The sequence below is a fragment of the Giraffa tippelskirchi genome, chromosome 2, assembly GCF_054371585.1.
Source record: "Giraffa tippelskirchi isolate mGirTip1 chromosome 2, T2T-mGirTip1v1.2.pri, whole genome shotgun sequence".
Lineage (NCBI taxonomy): Eukaryota > Metazoa > Chordata > Mammalia > Artiodactyla > Giraffidae > Giraffa > Giraffa tippelskirchi.
This window is the reverse complement of record NC_137276.1, coordinates 104,710,201-104,733,088: the sequence shown is the minus strand read 5'-3', so window position 1 is coordinate 104,733,088 and position 22,888 is coordinate 104,710,201. Positions and strand designations below refer to the sequence as shown.

Genomic DNA, 22,888 nt, shown 5'->3' with positions numbered 1-22,888 from the left:
GATTTTTGATGATACAGACTTATCACTTATGTAGAATGTCTGATGGGACATTTGAACATTTTGCAGACTTTTCCATAGTGTTGTAGAAATCTAGAAACCCACCTTCAACTGAAAGTCTCCAGGAATGTTAGTCACTAAGAAGTTCAAGCATTGCACCTGCACAAGAAGGGCCACAACTTTGACCAAAGTGGCCACAACTGAAAGGAGCCAGGCAACGTGCCCAGGGTCACAGGGCAAGCTGGCTACAAGCCCAGTCTCTTCTTTGCAGGCTGTTTCCTCTGCACCAGGCTTTTGGAGGCCTCTAGCCTCCAAAAAAGGGAAAATTTAACTCAGTAATGACTCCCCAAAAATAAAAAAAAATCACAGAGATTACCTTAACTGTGCATCTTTGAGCCACAGTTTGGTGCCTGCGTCCTCTTGACTGGAGATACTGTGGGACCAGGTGAGCCAAGGAAGGGAGAGTGGCCACTAACATGCACTAGTCAAAATGAGCCTTGAAGGCCTGGAGGTTCTGAAAACAAGGTGAACCACAGCAGAAGAGCAAAACCGATTTCCATGCGCCCACGCTGCTTCTGAAATGAATCATTCATTTTGCAGGAGTGTATCCACCACATGGAACATGTCTGCCCAGATAGGAACAATTCCAGGGCCACAGGGAGCTGTTGGTTAAGGAGCCAGCCCACCTTCTCGGAATTTAATGGGAAAGTAGCCAGTCAGTAATTAATTACACAATTACATCATTAGTGCAATGAAGGAGACAGCGAAGGTGACATATTAATTGTGTCGAGGCATTAACCCAGCAGGGAGGGAGTCAGAGTTCCATCAAGGAAGCAGGAAGCTCCAATACAGAATGTTGTTGTTTTTCAGTCGCTCAGTTGGGTCCAACTCTGCAACCCCTTGGACTGCAGCATGCCAGGCTTCCCTGTCCTTCACTATCTTTCGGAGTTTGCTAAGATTCAGGTCCCTTTAGTCAGTCCTGTCACCCCCTTCTCCTCCTGCCCTCAATCTTTCCCAGCATCAGGGTCTTTTCCAATGAGTCGGTTGTTCACATCAGGTGGCCAAAGTATTGGAGCTTCAGCTTCAGCATCAGTCCTTCCAATGAATATTCAGGGTTTATTTCCTTTAAGATGGACTGGTTTGATCTTGCAGTCCAAGAGATTCTCAAAAGTCAGAATAAGGGATTAATCATCAGAATTCCACCTCTCACATCACAGAACATGCTGGGGAAGGAAAGGCCCAGAAGGGGAGGGTCGGAGGGTCAGAAAAGAGGCCCTAGGCAGGGCCTGTGAGGGGAAGCTGAGAAGCCCAGGTGAGCACGGCCCCTGCAGTCGGGCCACAGCAGAAGAGTGAGATGTGAAGTGATAGTCAGCAGCCACATGAACGAGAACCTGGGAAGAAACACAGCCTTTCTCTCAGCTCAAACACCCCAACGACACAGGTGCCCTGCAGAAGCCGGCAACCTTCCCTGCAGAGCCTCACACACATGCCAAGACCCAGAGAAGCAGGGGAACAGGTCACGGGCAAGCAAGAAGCGCTGCAGGTCAGGCAGCAGGCCAGCATCGGCAACGGTGAAGTCCAAGGGCACCTGAGTCCCACCCCACCCTTCCTCGTGCATTGTCACTAGGCCTTCATGTCCGCCTCCCAAATTTCAGGCATCTTTCTGTGCGGCCAGCTCCCACCCGGAACCACAGCAGCCAGAGTAGACACCTAACAGTGCAGAAGCGTCCAGAAGCTTCATCAAAGAGAAGCTGAAGGATCAGCTGGAGTTGCATAAAGTGAAGGAAGGAGGGAGTGGATGATCCAAGTAGGTACAAAGGCCCTGGGGTGGGTGGACCCATAGATCCCTGCGGTACTTTCCACACTGCAGTGACCAGGGTGTGGAGAGTGGTGCCTGGCCAGGGAGGGTTGGGGGAATACCCATCTGGGCCTCGGAGGCCATGGCAGGGTTTGAGATTTCATCCTAAGAGCGGTGGAGAGGCAGGGGAGAGTCGCCCAGCACACATAGCAAGCAGAGAACCTACCCTGGACTCTCAAAGGCCTGGGATCAGAAGGCACACGGGTCTGTCTGTGACTGTTATCTTGTGACTTCACTTTGCTCATTGGGACCACACTGGACTAAGCAAGGACTCACTGACATAACCCAGGAAAGTGTCCTTGTGGGGAGGTAGGTCAGCACACTGCTGATTCAAAGGGCCACACAGTGACTGCGTCGGTCTTTGCAGGCCGAATGGTCTCGGTCACCGCTCTTTTCACCTCTGTCCTCAGGCCTGAATGTAGCCACAGAAAACACGTCCACATTGACTGGCTTCTAATAAAACCTCGCTTGTGGTCACCGACATTTGAATTTCACATAATTTTCACCTCATAAAACATTATTCTTCTTTCGATTTTTTTCAACCATTTAAAAATGTAAAAATCATCCTTAGATCGTGGGCCATATAGACTAAGCAGCAGCTGAACTCAACTCAGGAGCTGTAGTTCACTAGCCACCTTGGGGGACACAACACCAGTGTCTCTCCCCTTAATCTTGCTCTTTATACAGACATGTACAGACACTCATATACATACCATATACACCCACACATACAGACGCAAACATATACACAGGCACACACACATTGTAAAAACACAGCACAAACAGCACTCACAGACACATCAAACACTCAGGTACACAAACACAGAACACATACATAAACATGCACATAAACAAAAACAGCACACATACATACACACCATATAAACACACAAACACAGCACACACACATCATACACTCACATGCATAAACACAACACAAACAGATACATTCACATATACAAAAACAGCACACATACATACACACCATACAAACATACACACAAACACAGCGGACACACACACACACATCATACAGTCACATGCATAAACACAGAACACACACACACACACACACACACACACACACACACACAGCACAACTGTGAAGAGGCTGCTCTAAGCCTCCAGGCTGACTGCACTGCCTTTTAGTTCAGTCCAATTTGTCCATTCTGAGTGAAACAAACAAAACTAGATCAACTGTAATTTTTTAAATTAGTTTTTGATTTAGACAATCATGTGCTAGTCTTTGAACTACCTTAGACTTTATTAGCCATGAAATTGGAGCATTACCAAGAGTTGCTAAATTAAGTTGCTCTGTGAAACATCCTACATTCTTAAGGTTTCTGTAGAGAAATATAATCAATACATCCTGTGCTACATTTCCCCCATAGACGTTACTAGAATCTTATAAATTGTCTGCTTTGTCAACCCAGTACTATTATGAGGCCAGGCACGAACCTCTCCATCTGAAGCCATAGGGTGAGTGATGAGTCTCACAAATCTTCCCATCAGCCCGCAGGGTCAGAATCTTATTATAGTCTTAGAAATAATGTGTCTCACTCAACAAAAGAAGACGACTGTGGGATTGTTTCAGCTCTGGACCCAGGCTGCTGCCTCAAACTCTGCCTTTCCTAAGTTGAGAAGCCAGGGCACCTGCTTCATAAATGTTAGAGCGTGAGCCTCACCCAAGGCAGCAGCCTGTGGCTTGATTTACAGGCTGTGCAGGGTGAGAATTAAATATTTACCAGCTTCAGGGGAACGAGGCTCCTTCCAATTGCTGTAGGGATGAGGAAAGTCTGCACGCACTTGGAGCAGGGCAACCTCGGTCCTAAGAAGTGGACCATGTCAGGTGAGGACAGGGCAGGGGTGTGGGGAGGTGGGCATCTCCAGAAGGGACTTCAGGAGCTCACCATTCAATCCCTTTGTTCTACTGACGCATCACCAAAGATAAAACCTACTAAAGTTCAATGCAGCCAAATTCCTTTCCTCCAACGTGTGTCCTCTTGGGGTAAATGGATTCACCCCAAGAAGAAGTGGAACCCTGCCAGGCACAACATCTTTCCCTGTGACATCACAAGCACATTCTCGATGCCTCAATTTCTGCATCCTAAATGTCATCAGGTGTCTTCTCCCTGCCTCTCTCATCCATCAGCCACACTCACCCCTCTCCATCCTGCATGGATGCCATCAGCAAGCTCCCTGGAGTCCTGGCTCTGGTCGGGCTTGGTGAGCAGCAGAGTGAGGAGACCGTGTCTTGGTTACCTCACTCCCTCCCAGTCAGTTGTCCATGGCTTGGCTGTGTCCCTCTACCTGTGGCCCAGCAACTGTCAGGGGCCTTCTCTGTGCAGGCCTGGCCACCTCTCGTGCCCCGTCAGTCCTGCGGATGGTGACAGCTCCTCAGACCTACATGTCCCGCAGTGGCCTGCTGGACCACCATCTATCCCATTCTACCAGCCCGAACCCCTTTCCCTGGAATAGCCCATCTCTTCCTCCGTCTGAGAACCACGTTCTCATCTGGGTCTCCCCTGGGTCAGTCCACCCACAAAGAGGACTGTCCTCCGTCTTTGCACAGGACACATGTTCTTCCCTAAGGGCATGTTGTTGTTGTTGCTATTGTTGTTCAGTCACTAAGTCATATCCGAGTCTTTGTGACCCCACGAACTGCAGCACACCAGGCTTCCCTGTCCTTCACTGTCTCCCTGAATTTGCTCAGCTCATGTCCATTGAAGCCGCGTCTCCTGTATTTGCAAGCGAGTTCTTTAGTGACTGAGTCACCAGGGAAGACCAAGGGCATGATACGCACTTATACGGTAGGTGCAGATGCTGACGCAGCATCTCCTGTATCCCTGACAGCATCCATTCACCTTCAGGTCATATCACCACCCAAAACCCGTCAACCCAGCTCTAAGATCCCTAATGGTTTTCCAAGATCAGAGCCACAAAGAGCACAGGAAGTGCTTCTATTGGACCTCTGCAATTATCTTCGATGTATTGACATTATGACTCGAGTCCTTGTTGTTGTTGTTCAGTCACTAAGTCCTGTCTGACTCTTTGCAAACCAATAGATTGCAGCACACCAGGCTTCCCTGTCCTTCACTCTCTTCCTGAGTTTGCTCAAAATTCATGTCCATTGAATCAGTGATGCCATCCAACCATCTCATCCTCTGTTATCCCCTTCTCCTCCTACCCTCAATCTTTCCCAGCATCAGTCTTTTCTGATACGTCAGCTATTCACGTCAGCTGACCAAAATTTTGGAGCTTCAAGTTCAGCATCAGTCCTTCCAATGAATATTCAGGGCTGATTTCCTGAATGACTTGAGTCCTACTTGAGTCCTACTTAAGTCCTACCAGCTGAGCCACCAGAGAAGCCCTAAGTAAACAAAGGAAGATGCTTAACTCCCTGGGGCAGCCTTGGAATCTGACAGTGTAACCAACGTCAAAGAACCCTGGAAGGATGGGCAGGTGTGGTCTCCCTGGGTATCATTTTATGACTCAAGGCTTTGAGGGATACTTATTTAAATGCATCTGTAGCTTCATTGGTCTTTCATTGGCAGAGAGGCATATGTATATTTCAGAGAAATGTCCTTGGACATGATGCTTTAACTTCTCTCACCCCTTCCCCCGAGCCTGCTTCAGCTCTGTGCATTGCAGGAGTGAGAGAGAGACTTATCACATCAGCACATTCCCATTATCAGTTGAGAGCTGCCCTGGGGTTTGCAGGATTCCTAAATAGAAACTGGCAAGTACACAGACATAACACTGAGAGCAAACACAGATTGCGTGTTTGTGTAAAAGAGCCCATCCTTGACACACCAAGGTCATTTCCAAGTAGATAGCTCTAGGTCAGCACTATCCAAAAAGCTTTCTGCAGCAATGAAATCTGTAATCTACATGTTCGACATAGCTAGCAGCCACTAGCCACACGTGGTATTGAGCACTTGACATGTGGCCACTGGGACTGAGGAACTCAGTCATATTTCATTTAATTTCAAATAATTTAAATGCAAATAGCCATATGTGCCTATGGTACTGGATAGGTCAACTCTAGATAGTTCTGTTTATAAAATGTTCATACCTCTTGTAAAGTAAAAACTAGCCAGGGGACTTCCCTGGTAGTCCAGTGGCTAAGACTCCATACTCCCAATGCAGGGGACCTGGGTTTCCTTCCCAGTCAGGGAACTAGATCCCCCATGCTGCAATTAAGACTGAACACAGCCAAATAAATAAATAAATATTAAAAAAATAAATAAACTAGCCAAGGATCCCTTTGAGAAAACTTACTCATGGAATAAGCTACTGTAAGAAACTGTTTACTCATAATATAGGAAAACTTCCCAGAACCTAATGAATGAAAAAATATTATAGACTGATTCACCAAGCATGTAGCAAGTTGGAGAGATTTCTATGGAGATCATTTGGAATCATTCTCCAGAGTTTAAAACTTAAAGTTCAATTGTATTCTACATGCAACACCCTCAACTCTTAGAATACCCATAAGAATATGATTCTTATAGCAGGTAGATGGCAAATATTCATTATACTTCAATATACTATCTTTCTCAATATTGACCTATTTGATGTCAGTATTTACTCAATGCCTACAGAAAGCTAGATTCTGTAAAGGTTACAAAAGGCATAAATGACATAATATTTGCCTTGTCCCAGGATCCAAATTCTGTGGCAATTTAAGGAAAGTAAACCATGAAGTGAAAACTACGGAATTCAACTCATCAAACAGCTCTGCTTAAAGGGTCTCCTGAACACTCTGGTCTTTCTTCTTTCTCATTCAGGGATGGTGGTGGGAGACAGAATCATGTTGACGGGAAGTAAAGAAGTCTTGATAATAAACAAGAGTCTCGTTTTTAAGCAGTTGTATTGGCAATTAATGTTTCTCATTAGAAACATTTAATGTTTCTCATTAAAGGACTCTCAGGAAAATGATATAGCAATGTTCATGGCTTTCTGAAATTTTGCACTTTTAGTTTCACTCTTCAAGAACATAGGTGGCCAATTCCCTCACATTAGGGACAACGTCTTATAAGAGGTATTTTTTTCAGGATCCTCTAAGTAGTGGTGATATTCAAAGTATTTGACAACCTGAAAGACTGAAGGCAGGATGAGAAGGGGATGACAAGATGAGATGGTTGTATGGCATCACCGACTTAATGGAAGTGAGTTTGAGCAAGCTCCGGGGAGTTGGTGATGGATAGGGAAGCCTGGCATTGCTGCAGTCCATGGGGTCGCAAACAATCAGACATGACTGAGCAACCAAACTGAACTGAACTGAAAGTAGGAAAGCCATCCAATCAGAATGGACAGGGTAGATGAGCCAACCAATCAGAATGGTTAGTGTAGGTACACCAACAAATCAGAATGCATAGTGCATGGGAACCACCCAATCAGAAAGGATATTGTATGGACATCAACCAATCAGAATGGATAATATATGGGAACCAGCCAATCAGAACAGGTACAGAGCAGAACTTAGTTCTATGTTGTGCCAGCAAATCTCCCTTGAGTTAGTCATCAATTCATAGAAGAGGGTCCAGGGTAGGGGCTGAATGTAATTAAAGATCAAAAAATATTTTATATCATGATAGTATACAGATACATATCATTTTATTATGCTTTGCTTTATTGTGCTTCATAGATATTGAATTTACAAACTGAAGGTTTGTGACACCCAGCAGAAGTCTATCAGTGCCATTTTTCCAGCAGCCTTTGCTCACTTCCTGTCTCTGTGTCACAGTTTGGTGATTCTCACAGTATTTCGAACTTTCATTATTATTATACTTGCTGTGATTATGTATGTAAAATGTTTCCCGCCATATCAGTAAACAAAGGATGCTGTGGCCGTCAAGCCATCAACCACTGCAGTCGGCCCTGAAGGTGAGCCCTGAGGGAACTCAGGATAGGAAAGAACAAGATCCTGGCTCCAGACAGCTGAGATGCACAGAAAAGGAATTTCAGCGAGCACAGGCTCTTGTAACTACCCATACATAGAAAAACACTGAATTGCTTAACTTCAGATGTCTGTATTTCTTTAATTAACAGTCATCTTTTGATGACTATCTGGTCATTGTTGCAAAAACTCCTATATATCCTGTCTCCTCCCTTACCTCTTGGGACCAGTCCCTCAGAGCTCACTAGGAGGCTGCCTTCCAGGCTTGATGTCTTTAGAAAATTTGCCAAATAAAAAAATTCTCAGTTTTTAGGTTGGGCAGTTTTTTTCAATCGACATGGTAACCTGTGATCAGTAATTTCTGATGTGACTCTTGCAGAAAGTTTGCAATTCATTGACCACTCAGATGATGGTAAGCACTTTTTAGCAAGAAAATATTTTTTAATAAAGATGTGTGCATTGTTCTTTTAGACGTAACACAAAGGCACATTTAACAGACTACAGTATATGTAAATATAAGTTTTACATGCTCTGGGAATCCAAAAAAAAAAAAATTGTGTGACTTGCTCTATTGCTGTGGTCTGGAACTGAACCTACAACATTTCTGAGGTCTGCCTGTACAGACTTTTCTGTGAATGGATTAGCACACAGGAGTGAATGATAAGAAACATCATCATCACAATGAATTTGTGTCTTTTACCAGGTAACTCTAAGGAATTCTGGAGAAGGCAATGCCAACCCACTCCACTGTTCTTGCCTGGAGAATCCCAGAGACAGGGGAGCCTGGTGGGCTGCCGTCTATGGGGTCGCACAGAGTCGGACACGACTAATGCGACTTAGCAGCAGCAGCAGTTAAGGAATTCACTAAAATTCTAACACTTCTGAAAAGTCAAATTCTACCTTGACAATAGCATGGTCGGGCCTGGGGGGCTCAGGGCAGATGCTGATTACTAGCCATTACAGTAATCTGCACCAACCAGTGCAGAGTTCAGTCAAATCATAGTCCAACCACTATGTTAAATATCAAGAGATGGGGTCGCGAGCAAAATACACTGAGAATCTCTACATAAACAATGAAAAAAGAATTTTTAATAGAGGTCTCCTGTTTTGTTTCTTGGAAAATGCTTGATTCTTAAACTCTATAATTATTTAAACCATTTAAACAGTAAAGAGTTAAGAAGAAAAATGAAAGGTTTTTTGGTGTCTTCCCTTTTATTATGAAAGAACATATTGCCCGTTTCCAGTTTTTTCATGGCTGGAGATACTTCCCCCAAACAGCAAAATCCACATCATCTGAGGACATGAGAACAAGATTGATAAGGGAGCAGATATAAATGAATGTCTTCATGTCAATATCCAATAATAAGATATTTCTCAAGGTGCACTTCTGCTTTAGAATGTAATATTATTTATAACTTACAACTTATGATTTTCTGGGCAATTTCAGTCATCTCAGTTCAGTTCAGTTCAGTCGCTCACTCATGTCTGACTCTTTGCAACGCCGTGAATCGCAGCACACCAGGCCTCCCTGTCCATCACCAACTCCCGGAGTCTACCCAAACCCATGTCCAACGAGTTGGTGATGCCATCCAGCCATCTCATCCTCTCTCGTCCCCTTCTCCTCCTGCCCCCAATCCTTCCCAGCATTAGGGTCTTTTCCAATGAGTCAACTCTTCGCATGAGGTGGCCAAAGTATTGGAGTTTCAGCTTCAACATCAGTCCTTCCAATGAACACCCAGGACTGATCTCCTTTAGGATGGACTGGTTGGATCTCCTTGCAGTCCAAGGGACTCTCAAGAGTCTTCTCCAACACCACAGTTCAAAAGCATCAGTTCTTCAGCGCTCAATTTCTTTATAGTCCAATTCTCACACCAATACATGACCACTGGAAAAACATAACCTTGACTACATGGACCTTTGTTGGCAGAGTAATGTCTCTGCTTCTCAATATGCTATCTAGGTTGGTCATAACCTTCCTTCCAAGGAGTAAGCGTCTTTTAATTTCATGGCTGCAATCACCATCAGCAGTGATTTTGGAGTCCCAAAAAATAAAGTCTGACACTGTTTCCACTGTTTCCCCATCTATTTCCCACGAAGTGATGGGACCAGATGCCATGATCTTAGTTTTCTGAATGTTGAGCTTTAAGCCAACTTTTTCACTCTCCTCTTTCACTTTCATCAAGAGGCTCTTTAGTTCCTCTTCACTTTCTGCCATAAGGATGGTGTCATCTGCATATCTGAGGTTATTGATATTTCTCCCATCAATCTTGATTCCAGTTTGTGTTTCTTCCAGCCCAGAATTTCTCATGATGTACTCTGCATGTAAGTGAAATAAGCAGGGTGACAATATACAGCCTTGATGTACTCCTTTTCCTATTTGGAACCAGTCTGTTGTTCCATGTCCAGTTCTAGCTGTTGCTTCCTGACCTGCATACAGGTTTCTCAAGAGACAGGTCAGATGGTCTGGTATTCCCATCTCTTTCAGAATTTTCCACAGTTCATTGTGATCCACACAGTCAAAGGCTTTGGCATAGTCAATAAAGCAGAAATAGATGTTTTTCTGATACTCTCTTGCTTTTTCGATCATCCAGCGGATGTTGGCAATTTGATCTCTGGTTCCTCTGCCTTTTCTAAAACCAGCTTGAACATCTGGAAGTTCACGGTTCATGTATTGCTGAAGCCTGGCTTGGAGAATTTTGAGCATTACTTTACTAGCGTGTGAGATGACTGCAATTGTGTGGTAGTTTGAGCATTCTTTGGCATTGCCTTTCTTTGGTATTGGAATGAAAACTGACCTTTTCCAGTCCTGTGGTCACTGCTGAGTTTTCCAGATTTGCTGTCATATTGAGTGCATCACTTTCACAGCATCATCTTTGAGGATCTGAAATAGCTCAACTGGAATTCCATCACCTCTACTAGCTTTGTTCATAGTGATGCTTTCTAAGGCCCACTTGACTTCACATTCCAGGATGTCTGGCTCTAGGTGAGTGATCACACCATCGTGATTATCTGGGTCATGAAGATCTTTTTTGTACAGTTCTTCTGTGTATTCTTGCCACCTCTTCTTAATATCTTCTGCTTCTGTTAGGTCCATACCATTTCTGTCCTTTATCGAGCCCATCTTTGCATGAAATGTTCCCTTGGTATCTCTAATTTTCTTGAAGAGATCTCTAGTCTTTCCCCTTCTCTTGTTTTCCTCTATTTCTTTGCATTGATCACTGAGGAAGGCTTTCTTATCTCTCCTTGCTATTCTTTGGAACTCTGCATTCAGATGGGAATATCTTTCCTTTTCTCCTTTGCTTTTCGCTTCTCTTCTTTTCACAGCTATTTGTTAAGGCCTCCTCAGAAAGTCATTTTGCTTTTTTGCATTTCTTTTTCTTGGGGATGGGCTTGATCCCTGTCTCCTGTACAATGTCACGAACCTCTGTCCATAGTTCATCAGGCACTCTGTCTATCAGATCTAGTCCCTTAAATCTATTTGTCACTTCAACTGTATAATCATAAGGGATTTGATTTAGGTCATACCTGAATGGTCTAGTGATCAGTCATCTGATGGATTCTAATTTTTAATCCTCTTTTTTCCACAGATAATACGCAATAATACCCACATAGTAAACATACATAAATATTATCTTCAAAAGACTCTGGATAATAAAGACCTCTTAAACGTCACAATGGGAAGTAGACTTATCTGTCATTTGCTGGGTTAGCAAGCAGGAGTGTTGAGTGATGAGAAGCATTATCATAATGAATGTGCAACTTTTACTTAGTAACTATGGAATTCGTTGAAATCTTGAAATATTTTAAAAGTCAAATTCCACTTTAGAAGCTGGGAAAATGGATTCCTTCTCTCAAAATAAAATATCCATTCTGATGATGACAACATTGCTCCTTCCAGGTCATGCTGCAAAGTGGGAGCCCAGCGTTAGAATGACAGCAGTGATGACATCACAGTAAGCAATGATGACATCGTGAGCAATGAGATGTAGGTCCTCAGTCAAGAGCCATGTGAAGCCAAAGGGATGTCTGTACTATACCAAAGTCACATTCCTGACCTTCCTAGGACTGGCCACGTTAAAGGACACCTGTGGGTGATTTGCTGGGCCCAGCTGGTGGTGATCAGATTCCTGAAGACAAAGAAAAAAAGGATGAAGTGAGTTGCTTGAGATCACCATAAAAGGCACATTTGAGAAGAAAGCTCCACTCATCAGCGAAGATAAAATGAGGATGCAGAGAGGAATACAAATGTTAGCATGTGTCCTTCCTTCATGATTTTCAGTACAACACTCTAGACATTTCCCAAATTCAGGGCCTAAAGAGAGATCCAATTCAAAGAATCTAGAATGTGTATGAAGGCAAATTACAGCCTTTTTAATATTACAGTTTTTTAATATTCCTAATTCTTACCATTATGTGAAAATATAAAATATTTTCAACCTTCTTTAAATAACACACTCCTTCCTAAAGGAAAGGAGCAAAATTGATGAACTGACTCCATGTAGATCACTCATCTATCTCCTCAGACAGTTTTCCTGGCTCTTACATCCCCTTTCTGAAATGCGCTCCCAAGCAGAACACTCACTCCTCCAAGGGGCCAATGCCTGTGGAAGAGTGCTTCCCTGTTAGAATATATGCAGTATATCTGGAGAAAAACATGATCTGAAAGGATACGTGCATCCCAATGTTTATTACAGCACTGTTTACAATGGTCAAGACATGGAAGCAAACTAAATGTCCATCGACAGAAGAATGGATAAAGAAGAAGGTACATAATACAATGGAATATCACTCAGCCATTAAAAAGAGTGAAATAATGCCATTTGCAGCAACATGGATGGACCTAGAGATTGTCATACTGAGTGAAGTAAGTCAGACAGAGAAGGAGAAATATCATATGACATCCTTTATATGTGGAATCTAAAAGAAATGATACAAATGAACTTACAAAACAAAAGCAGACTCACAGACTTAGAGAACAAACTTATGGCTGCAGAGGAAAAGATAGGGGGAAGGGATAGCTAGGGCATCTGGGATGGGCATGTACACACTGCTATATTAAAATGGATAACCAAAAAAGACCTACTGGATAGCACAGGGAACTCTGCTCAAGGAGGATGGGTTGGGAGAGAATGGATACATGTATATGTATGGCTGAGTCCCTTCCCTGTTCACCTGAAACTATCACTACGTTGTTAATTGTCTACACAGGTGGTGCTAGTGGTAAAGAACCTGCTTGCCAATGCAGGAGACGTAAGAGATGCGGGTTCAATCCCTGGGCCCAGAGAATCCCATGGAGAAGGAAGGGCATGGCAACCCACTCCAGTATTATTGCCCAGAGAATCCCATGAACAGAGGAGCCTGGCGGGCTACAGTCCACAGGGTTGCAAAGAGTCAGACACAACTGAAGTTACTTAGCACACATGCATACACCAATGCAAAATGAAAAGGTTTTAAAAAATAAAATAAAAAATAAATTACATGCAGTGTATTTTCCTGCCCATCCTGAAGATGCTGGCTCAGACTGCAGGGCCCCGGAGCTGCATTTAACATCTTAAATAATGTAACAGGCCACCATGAATAATTAACGTCAGCGAGTCTTGGGTAAGGCATCACTCTGACTCCTGGTCTTAATTCATTGATTCCCAGTCACACAAGGAGAACCTTGTGGCTGATGGGGCTACACCATGCCACAAGGATGGTGCTTCTGTTGTGATGATGCCTGGGGTTTTGCTGTTGTTTGCCTTTTCCCCATGACATGGTTGCACCAACCAATGTTGTTTTCTAAATTTATCAAGAGTTTATTTCTGTTGGTCTCAGTACAAGAGAGATAAGCAGGGAAGACATAACCCAGGTTTCGAATTATTCATAAGCTCATCCCCCAAAACTAACAGACTTGGAAGGAAAGACACAGAATTTCCTGAAATAACTAGAAAAAATGGACTGCCAGTGAGTCAAGGAGAGGAAAAGGAGGATTGTTTGTTTTAAATATTCATCATGATGCGAAATATTTGCAAACCACATGGTTTTGTATCAAAATAAAAGAAGGTTTCCTTTCTCATTGACTGCAATTTTCAGGAAGAAATTTCTGACTTGATCAGTTTTGTGCTAATGAATTAATGGACAGTGGCACCTATGTTAATTGTACCTCACCAACAGAAATTCTTGTCTGGAAAATAACATCAGTGTTATATGTCTTAACTGGAGATGCAACCAGAATAGAAATAATCAGGAAGAAGAGTGTCATGTGTTGATTAATGCAAATTTTGAAAATCAGTCTTGTTTTTACCTTCTGAGTCTTCCTAAAATTCAGTGCATGATCTGGGATTTCTACAGCCTAAAATCTTCTTTTATTCATTCATATTGAAAGCATTGTGCCTTAGGACCCACATAAAACACGGGAGATTTAAAAAGTGTTCCCCAACTATGATGCCTCATGGTTATGGAGTACTTCAATGTCAGGACACTTCCATGTGACCCTCCTCACAGCCCCCAACAAGCATCTTGACTCCTCTGTGCTCTGCAGCAAGCTCCCTGCAGTGAGGTCATGAACACAGTTCATTCCAAATGCACGGATGTAAGTGAAGCTCCAAAACTCAGGGATGACATCCCCTTAGGAAGAATGCAATGCATGTCTGTTATGTTTTCATGCTGAGCCACAAACGAATTTTCCTCAAAGCAGATTGCCCAGGAGCACAGTAAAAATGTCCATCCTTCAGCTATATCTCCCAGAGATTCTGGCCCAGAAAGTCTGGAAGAGACTCAGGAGGAAGGATTTTAACAAGCCCCAGAAGTGAGTCTCTGTCCTGAGGACCACTGCTCAGTCCGCTGGTACCCAGACTAACATGTTTCTAGATGCCGGCTTCATCTCCACGCTCAGCGAGCCTTCTTTGGGACCCAGAATACAGGAGAAACACCCCCCATTTCTTCCAGTTGTGACAGTAATAAGGACTATCTCTCTCCACCCCTGGTAAAGAGTCTCAAGTTCGGGGGGACCTGGCAGGGCAGTGGGCTGAGAGGTGGGGATGAGCATGGGAGGTGCTCCAGGAGGCTAGCAGAGGCCACTTCCCTTGGTTTAGAAGGCTGCAACTCCCAGTGGAGCTGACCTACATCAGCCATGGTCTCTGGTAGCTCCAGATCACAGTGGCTGGCCTTATGTGGAGGCAACCTCCAGCCCACAGCCTGTCCCCATTGACACTGCCCCAGAGCTGAGCCCTCGCCCCTTCTGAAGTCCTCAAGGACCGTCAGCACTGAAAGAACCGGAGACACCTGGGGATCTGAAAACAGGGGTTCCCCACGACAACTATGCTGACCTTCCCACAGCAGTGCGGGCCTCCGGTGTTCTGGACCCTAACAGGGAGGGTGTCGAAGAAGCGAGAGTTATGAGGAGATGGTGCCACAGCAGATAGAGTTTTACCCCTTCCTGGACAAAGGAGCCTGGCAGGCTTCAGTCTATTGGGTTGCAAAGAGTGGGACATGACTGAGCGACTGTCACTGACTCACTCAAAGTATGAAGAGGGTTTCCCTGGTGGCTCAGACAGTAAAGAATCTGCCTGCAATGTGGGAGACCCAGGTTCAATCCCTGGTTTTGGGAAGACCCCATGGAGAGGGAAACGGTGACCTACTCCAGTATTCTTGCCTGGAGAATTCCACGGACAGAGGAACCTGGGATCAGTTCATGGGGTCGCAAAGAGTCGGACACGACTGAGCGACTAACACACACACACAAGTATTAAGGATCCAGGCTCCTGTTCCAGTAACTGCTGAGCGTAGGTTGTAATTAAAATCACGCCTGGTGATGCATGATGAGGACACAGCATGTGGATGCTCTCAGCAGCCTGGGGATGTAGATACAGATGGTAGAACTCTGGGTGGGACTGAAGGAAGGGTGAGAGTAACTCCCCAAACAGCCTGCTCCTCGATGCCTGTGCTCAGCTCTGAGCAGGTGTGGTCACAGACCCCAGGGCCTCCTCTCCTTAAAGCAGGGTCCACATGTTGCCAGCAAGAGTGCTGCTGCTTCTGTTTGGTTGTTCAGTCATGTCAGCTCTTTTGCAACCCCATGAACTGTAGCCCACCAGGCTCCTCTGTCCATGGGATTCTCCAGGCAAAAATACTGGAGCGGGTTGCCATTTCCTTCTCTAGGGGATCTTCCCGGTCCAGGGATAGAACCTGCATCTCCCGCACTAGCAGGTGGATTCTTTACTGCTGAACCACCTGGGAATCACATGGTGTGCAGGCAGCATCAGTCCTGGAGAGTGGTCCAGTAAATCCCAGCCCAGTGTGGTTAACATGAATGTCTTGGGACTCTGAGCAAATCTTAAGTATTGCCCAGGGTGAAATGACAAAGTAGCCAAGTCGATCTTTGGCAACATCCCACTCTCCCCACCTACAAGGCCATTTCCATCTTAGGCAATAACCCTTCAATCCAGCCACGTGTCAAAAACCCCTCCACTGGCTCTAAAATGCAGAGATGCCCAGGCTGCCCCCCCCACCAGCTGGACTGAGCCAGGAGGTCCATGGTGGGGGGACCAGGAACCTGGGTACCCCAAAGGCCACACCGATGACTCCCCTGTGCATTGCACCCAGGGCCCTTCAGGCTCCCTCTTCCCTAGATCACGTTTGAACAAGACAGCCTTGAAGAAACCCTGAGGGACCAAAATTACAAAGGAGCAAGATGGCAGTTTGACCTGGAATCATGCACCTTTCTTCAAGGACCTGAAACAGAATGTTGCAGACTCATCTACTCCAGTCAAATAATATTTTTGTCGTGATTGCATTGTGGTGAGCAGTCTATAAGCACTCAGGCTCCTGGTATCACTTTACTCGTGACAACGTAAAGCTGGGTGTTGAGGACATTCTCCACTAGAGGGAAATTAGTATTTAATGAGCACCCAGAATGCCCTGCCAGACTGCATGTAGTCCCCGGCCTTCCACTACCTAAGACCTCCGAAGATGTGGAGGGTAAGGAAGACACCAGCTGAGATGAGAAGGCGGCGTGGGGAGAACACACACAGGTGGACTCATGAGATGCTGGACTAGTCAAAGGCAAGATGGCCCTGCTCTGAGACCTGCTGACCCAGGGCAGGAGCCTCAGCTGCTCTCACACAAAAGCCCTGTCTCCATCCACGGGACAGGCATCTGACCCAACCAGCTCTGTGGTGAGGAGCCTGGGCCAAACTTTTGCTGCAGGCTGACTCACAACCTGAGATCTCTCCGTTTAACTAACAGGCTTCTCAGGACCTGATCCTAGCTCAGATTTTCTGTAAAATTGTGTCATCCGTAGTCAACCACCCTGAAGTCTAACCAGCCAGCTCTTGGACAGGAGACTCACTGGGCACCTGCTCTGGGCCCCTGAGGTGGGTGGCCTCACAGCAGCACGGACAGCAAAGTGAACAGATTGAGTCACAGGGAGGCACGCGGAGAGGAGGGCAGGACAAAAGGACAAGGGACAGGGCTCTGAATGACTCTCAGCTGCCTGTCCTGGGCCCTCCAGGGAGCAGGGGTCACTGCACAGGGAGAAAAGTTACAAGGCAAGAAAGCACAGAGTGCACCGTCCTTGCTCTGTGGCCTAAGAAGTTCTGAGGAGGGTCCCCACCACTGGCACAGTGGGAGACGCAGCCACACAGACCAGCTGCAGGCCTGGCTATGGCAAGTTCTAAAGGAACCTCTCGCTAAAGGTGGTCTGGACCTGCTCCTACAAGCTGTGGCTTGACCACCTGGTGGGTCTCCAGGGGCCAGATGACCCCATGCAGGACTGTGTCCTCTTTGAAACAAGGCCATGGAAGGGAACTACTGAAGGCCAGCCCTTTCCTCTGTGGACCATCTTCTTCCTGCCCTCCTCCTTTTTTTCTTAAATTGGAGTATAAGAATGTCATGTTAGTTTCAGGTGTCCAGCAAAGTGATTTACCTATCCATGTATTTTTTCAGATTCTTTTCATAGATTATTTTACCTTCATAGCTTATTACAAAATATTGAATATAGTTCCCTGTGTTCTACAGTAGGTCTTGTTGGTTATATATACAGAGTGGTGTGTATCTTTTAATCCCAAACTCCTAATTTATCCCTTCTCTCACTTTCCCTTTTGGAACCATAAGTTCATTTTCTGTGTCTGCAAGTCTGTTTTGTAAATAAGTTGATTTGTATCATTTTGTAGATTCCACATAGTTGCGATATCATATGATATTTGTCTGTTCCCTCCCTCCTTTAGGGCTTCTGTTGTGGCTCAGTTGTAAAGAATCGCCTGCAAAGCAGGAGACCAGAGTTTGATCCCTGGGTCAGGAAGGTCCCCTGGAGAAGGGAATAGCTACCACTCCAGTATTATTGCCTGGAGACTTCCATGGACAGAGGAGCCTGATGGGCTACACTCCATGGAGTCACAAAGAGTCTGACACGACTGAGTGACTTACACAATTCTTCCCTCCTTTAAGGGCCTCACGGGAAGCATAATCCACGGTACACCTCACGTCCAGGTTTCCCAAATAGGCAATGAGGACACAGTGCCTGGACCCACACCTGCAAGGCACCTTTTGCTTAAGGATCAAAGATGGGCCTTTTCAGAAATGTGCTTGTCCTAAGTTCCCTCACTTAGAAAAATCCAGCTATTTAAAAACCTTTTGTCAGTTTCTAGCTCAGGCAAAAATAGTTCATCTTGCTTGCATTCTCTTTGATTCTTAAGAAACCTGGTGCTCTGGCTGAGGTGCCCTGCTTGCCTAGAAAACTTAGAAACACTTCAAGAAGCATGGGGGTGTGTTACCAGCCCCCAGGGCCCAGTACCTCAATGGCCACTGTTCTTTTTCCACCAATAGATTATCTAACTGGTTTCATGTTTAAGAAGAAGAAACATCCTAAATTTCTCTCCCTGTATATTTTTTTCATCATATATATTTTTCATCAAAGTACCATTAACTTACAATGTTTCTGGTGCACAGCAAGGTGATTCAGTTATACATATACACATATATTATTTTTCAGGTTATTTTCCATTGTAGGTTTTTATAAGATATTGACTATAGTTCCCTGTGCTATACAGTAAATCTTTGTTGCTTGTTGCACATCTATTTTTTTTTTAACTGGAATCTAGCACTTCATTCACACTAAGTCAAACAAGTGGAGTCAAAATGTCATAAATTTTTTAGTTAGGCCAAAATTTGTAAGTTTTCTAAGATATATATTATACATACTATTTATATATGTATGAAAAAGCTTTTCTACTGTGCTTGAGAAAGAACATAAAAAAAAAAAGGAAGAGATGGAGAAATTGGAAAAGAAACTAAATGAAATGTCTCCCTGTATATTTTCAAAACAGCAATTTGAACTGAGTGTCCACTCAGAGCTCCGAACACCATCCTCCTGTATACAAGCACATCCGTAGTCCCCCTTCTCCTCCTTTACATCAGGGACATGGGACACGACCCACTTCTGTATCTTCTCCCCCTGCCCCGCCCTCCATCCCAGACCTGAGCACTGTGACTTCTCTGGTGGAAAGACACAAGCCATTAAAAGGAAACCACAGAAAGGACACTGAAGTAATGACTGGCTTAAAGGTGTCCTTGGGGTGACCATGCTTGACACCGAGGGAGAGCCCCTTCATCAGCACGCAGTGCCCACTCAGGTCCAATCATGGGGTCTTGACAGGAATGCCCATCACAGCCTGGCAATTGCTCCCTTTCACCCACCACCTCTTAAGTCAAGAGACCAGCCCTTCGAAGGGGAAACTGTTGCATCTCTACAGCCAAAAGATACAGGTGCCCACAGGAGCAGTTTAATGGGAAGAGTTTTACCTCTCTATTCTCTGCCACCCAGCTTGAGGCAGTAGCTTGAACTCATACCAGGAGCTCACAATTTGTCACGAAGGTCCATCGAACTTCTGTGCTTCTGTGCCTCGAACCCCTCATACATCTTCCCACCTGGCTACCTTGGTGGCTGCTAACAGCATCATTTAGCTCCTCTCAATACGTGGCTGAGCATTCAAGGTCCCCTTCCCTACACAGGCCTGGGAGGCACATGTCTCTGGCAAGATGTCCATACAGAGCTGGGTCCCAACTGCAGGGAGGGATATTACAGCCAGCAGCCAGCTGGAAGCTGAAGTGAACATCAACTCCAAGAGAGAAGGATGGGGCTTTGAAGGCACGCACTCAGCAGTAGTGCCTCAGGCAGGTACCAACCCCAAGGCCAAACAGAGCCAAGGCTACATGATCCACAAGCTGTCGGAGCCCCGATCTGCGAGTCTGGCTTTCCCAAGATCTAACAGAGGCGAACACCCATTGGGGACACTAGGGCAGAATCGCATCTAAGTGCTTCTCCTTTGAAGATGCACAAGTTAGAAAATGGTCCTGGTTATACACACATTTGTATTTTGTTTCTTGTTTGAAGTAATTTTTATTAGGGTATAGCTGCTTTACAATGCTGTGTTAATTTCTCTTTACAGCAAAGCGAAGCAGCCATACATATACATATGCACGTGTGCCCAGTTGCTCAGTCATGTCTGACTGTTTGCAGTCAGACTGTAATTTCCCAAGCTAGAATACTGGAGTGGGTAGCCATTTCCTTCTCCTGGGGATCTTTTCAACTCAGGGATCAAACCCATATATCCTGTGTCTCCTGCATTGGCAGGCAGATTCTTTACCACTGAGCCACCTGAGAAGCCCACATATACATGCCTCCCCTCTGTTTTGGATCCTTCCCATTGAGGTCACCACAGAGCACCAAGCAGAGTGCCCTGAGCTGTACAGTAGGTTCAGTAGTCATCTATTTTACACAGAGTATCAATAGTGTATATACATTAATCCAGATTCAGAGAACAGCCTGTAGACCCCAAGGAGGGAAGAGGGGTGGGATGAAATGGGAGATTGGGATTGACATATACACATTTGTTTAATATGATTTTGGGACATAAAGAACCGTATATTCTGCATATGAACTCTGATTCATTCGAGTGATAACTAACGTTGACTCAGTATCAGAAAATGACAAGCTGTGTCTCCACAGCTCCTCATGGATGGTTTGTTTCCCTTATGTTAATGTCCCTTGGAAGGGCAGTGCCCATCAAAAGTTGCCTAGCAACCAGAAATACCTGCAATCAATTGTGCTCTGCCCTCACTGTTTACAATGGCTAGGACATGGAAGCAACCTAGATGTCCACTGGCAGACGGATAGATAACGAAGTTGTGGTACATATACATAGTGGAATACTACTCAGCTATAAAAAGGAACACGTTTGAGTCGGTTCTAATGAGGTGGATGAAACTGGAGCATATTATACAGAGTGAAGTAAGTCAGAAAGAGAAACACAAATACTATACATCAATGCATACATATGGAATTTAGAAAGATGGTAACAATGATCTTATATGCAAGGTAGCAAAAGAGGACAGACTTTCGGACTCTGTGGGGGAAGGCGAGGGTGGGATGATTTGAGAGAACAGTATTGAAACATGTATATCACTATAATGTAAAATAGGTGACCAGTGCAAGTTTGATGCATGAAGCAGCACACTCAAAGTCGGCGCTCTGGGACAACTCAGAGAGACGGGGTGAGGGGGGAGGGGGAGGGAGTTCAGGATGGGGGAGACACATGGGCCCTGGCGGCTGATTCATGCCGATGTATGCCAAAACCATCACAATATTGTAATTATTCTCCAGTTAAATTAATTTTTTAAAAACATATGAGAAAAAATAAAATAAAAAAAAAAATTCATGCTCTGCCTGGTGCCCCAGGCTCACACATCCATCCGCACATCCCACATCTCTGTGTGGATGTCTAACAGACTCCTCAATATTGCCAGTCAACAATTATGCTTTTGGTCTTTTCCCAAAAGACCTGCTCCACAGGGAGAGATACTACGTGTTCTGGCCCCGCTCCCCAACACTGTCCCATTGACTCAGAGGTGGGCAAATGCCACATTTGTCCATCAAGAACATAACATAAGCGCCTGCCATAAGGCAAGGGTGTTCAATGGCAAAAAAATAAAAGTCCAAAAGGGGGAGAAGGTCTGAATCACCTGATGAGGTTGCCTACTGCTGCGTTGTTCTGGAACACCGGCTTCAGAGGAGTTGGCATGGAGGGAAGCCAGCTCTGCAACAGAAAGATGTTTTTAGAGTCAGAAGTGACCCAAACCCCACTGATATTCTAACAACTCTGACGCATAAAGAACTAATTTTATGTAGTACCCCTGGCATCAATCATTCCTAACCACAAACGGCTTTTTTAAAGTTTACTTGATGGGACATACTTTTAGAGATTTATCTTTCTAAGGAAATAAAAATATAGCAAAAGGACTCAAAATCGATTCCTTTCTTGAGAGGTTAGTCTCATTCAGAAACAAGATGAATCCATAGCTTTAACGGCTGATGGAGGGAAATAGACACAGTGGGAAAAGGGGGCCAGAGAGATTCAGTTTGGGCCACTATTTTGGTCAAGCGACTTGATTCATCACTATAAATACTAATGAATAAATATTTTATCACAGGAAACTTTGCAAGAGACTATGATGGGATTATTAAAGGAAATTGTCCACGCTTGGTGATATTCCTTTGAATCTGAAGCATACAATTTGGAATGTACATAGGAGAGAGGCACAAAAGAATGAAAAGAACAGGGCTCCCAAGAATAGAGTCCCAGTCTCAGTGGAGAAAACAGTTTTGAGCATCTCTGCAAGAATCGATTAACCAAAAATCTTCCTGTGGAATTTGTTTTGCCGGCAAATCGTTAGGGCCAGTCCCCAACTTCTAAGGGGTAATTTGTACAGTCTCTCTCTCAACTGCTTTGAAAAGGGTCCTGGTTCAAATCCTACCTCTATCCTTCACTAGTGACAATGGCTTCGAAGACAACCCATTATGATTGTCAAATTGAAAAGGAAAGATTTCTTGCTGAGTTTCAGATTTAACTGAAGTTTTGGGGAAGTTACCCCCATGTATTAAAATGCCTCCTCACACACTTTAAGGTAGAAGAATTTTTTTAAAAAAAGAAAACTTTGAAAAAAATTATTTTTAAAAACAAGTTTTCACCTCAATTTCTTTTAACTTTAGATAAATAGGTGGATTTTTACTGTTATTGTCTCCTAGAATGTTTCTAGTTCTGGAATGACTTCTTCTAAAAATTACACCCCAAATAATGACCACCAACAGCTAAGCA

The 22,888-nt window shown here is 44.6% G+C and overlaps 2 protein-coding genes across 4 annotated transcripts in view; both read right to left on the bottom strand.

The window, feature by feature from the left end:
• PCP4 (Purkinje cell protein 4) overlaps positions 1-4,438 on the bottom strand; it is a 122,047-nt gene extending 117,609 nt beyond the window's left edge. Inside the window, exon 1 of one of the 2 annotated variants that reach the window (XR_014078017.1) lies at positions 4,018-4,427. The gene's annotated coding sequence lies outside the window, so the exon portion shown is untranslated. Of the gene's footprint in view, positions 1-4,017 lie in introns of both variants that reach the window. The other variant, XM_081574157.1, reaches the window with a different exon arrangement.
• Positions 4,439-8,950: 4,512 nt separating this feature from the next.
• Positions 8,951-22,888, bottom strand: part of IGSF5 (immunoglobulin superfamily member 5) — a 53,243-nt gene continuing 39,305 nt past the window's right edge. For both annotated transcript variants that reach the window (XM_081574153.1, XM_081574154.1), the window contains 2 exons: positions 21,756-21,829; positions 8,951-11,884 (listed from right to left, as the gene is read on the bottom strand). In XM_081574153.1, coding sequence (XP_081430279.1) covers positions 11,789-11,884; positions 21,756-21,829 — 170 coding nt within the window. In that variant the 3' untranslated portion in view covers positions 8,951-11,788. The remainder of the gene's footprint in view (positions 11,885-21,755; positions 21,830-22,888) is intronic.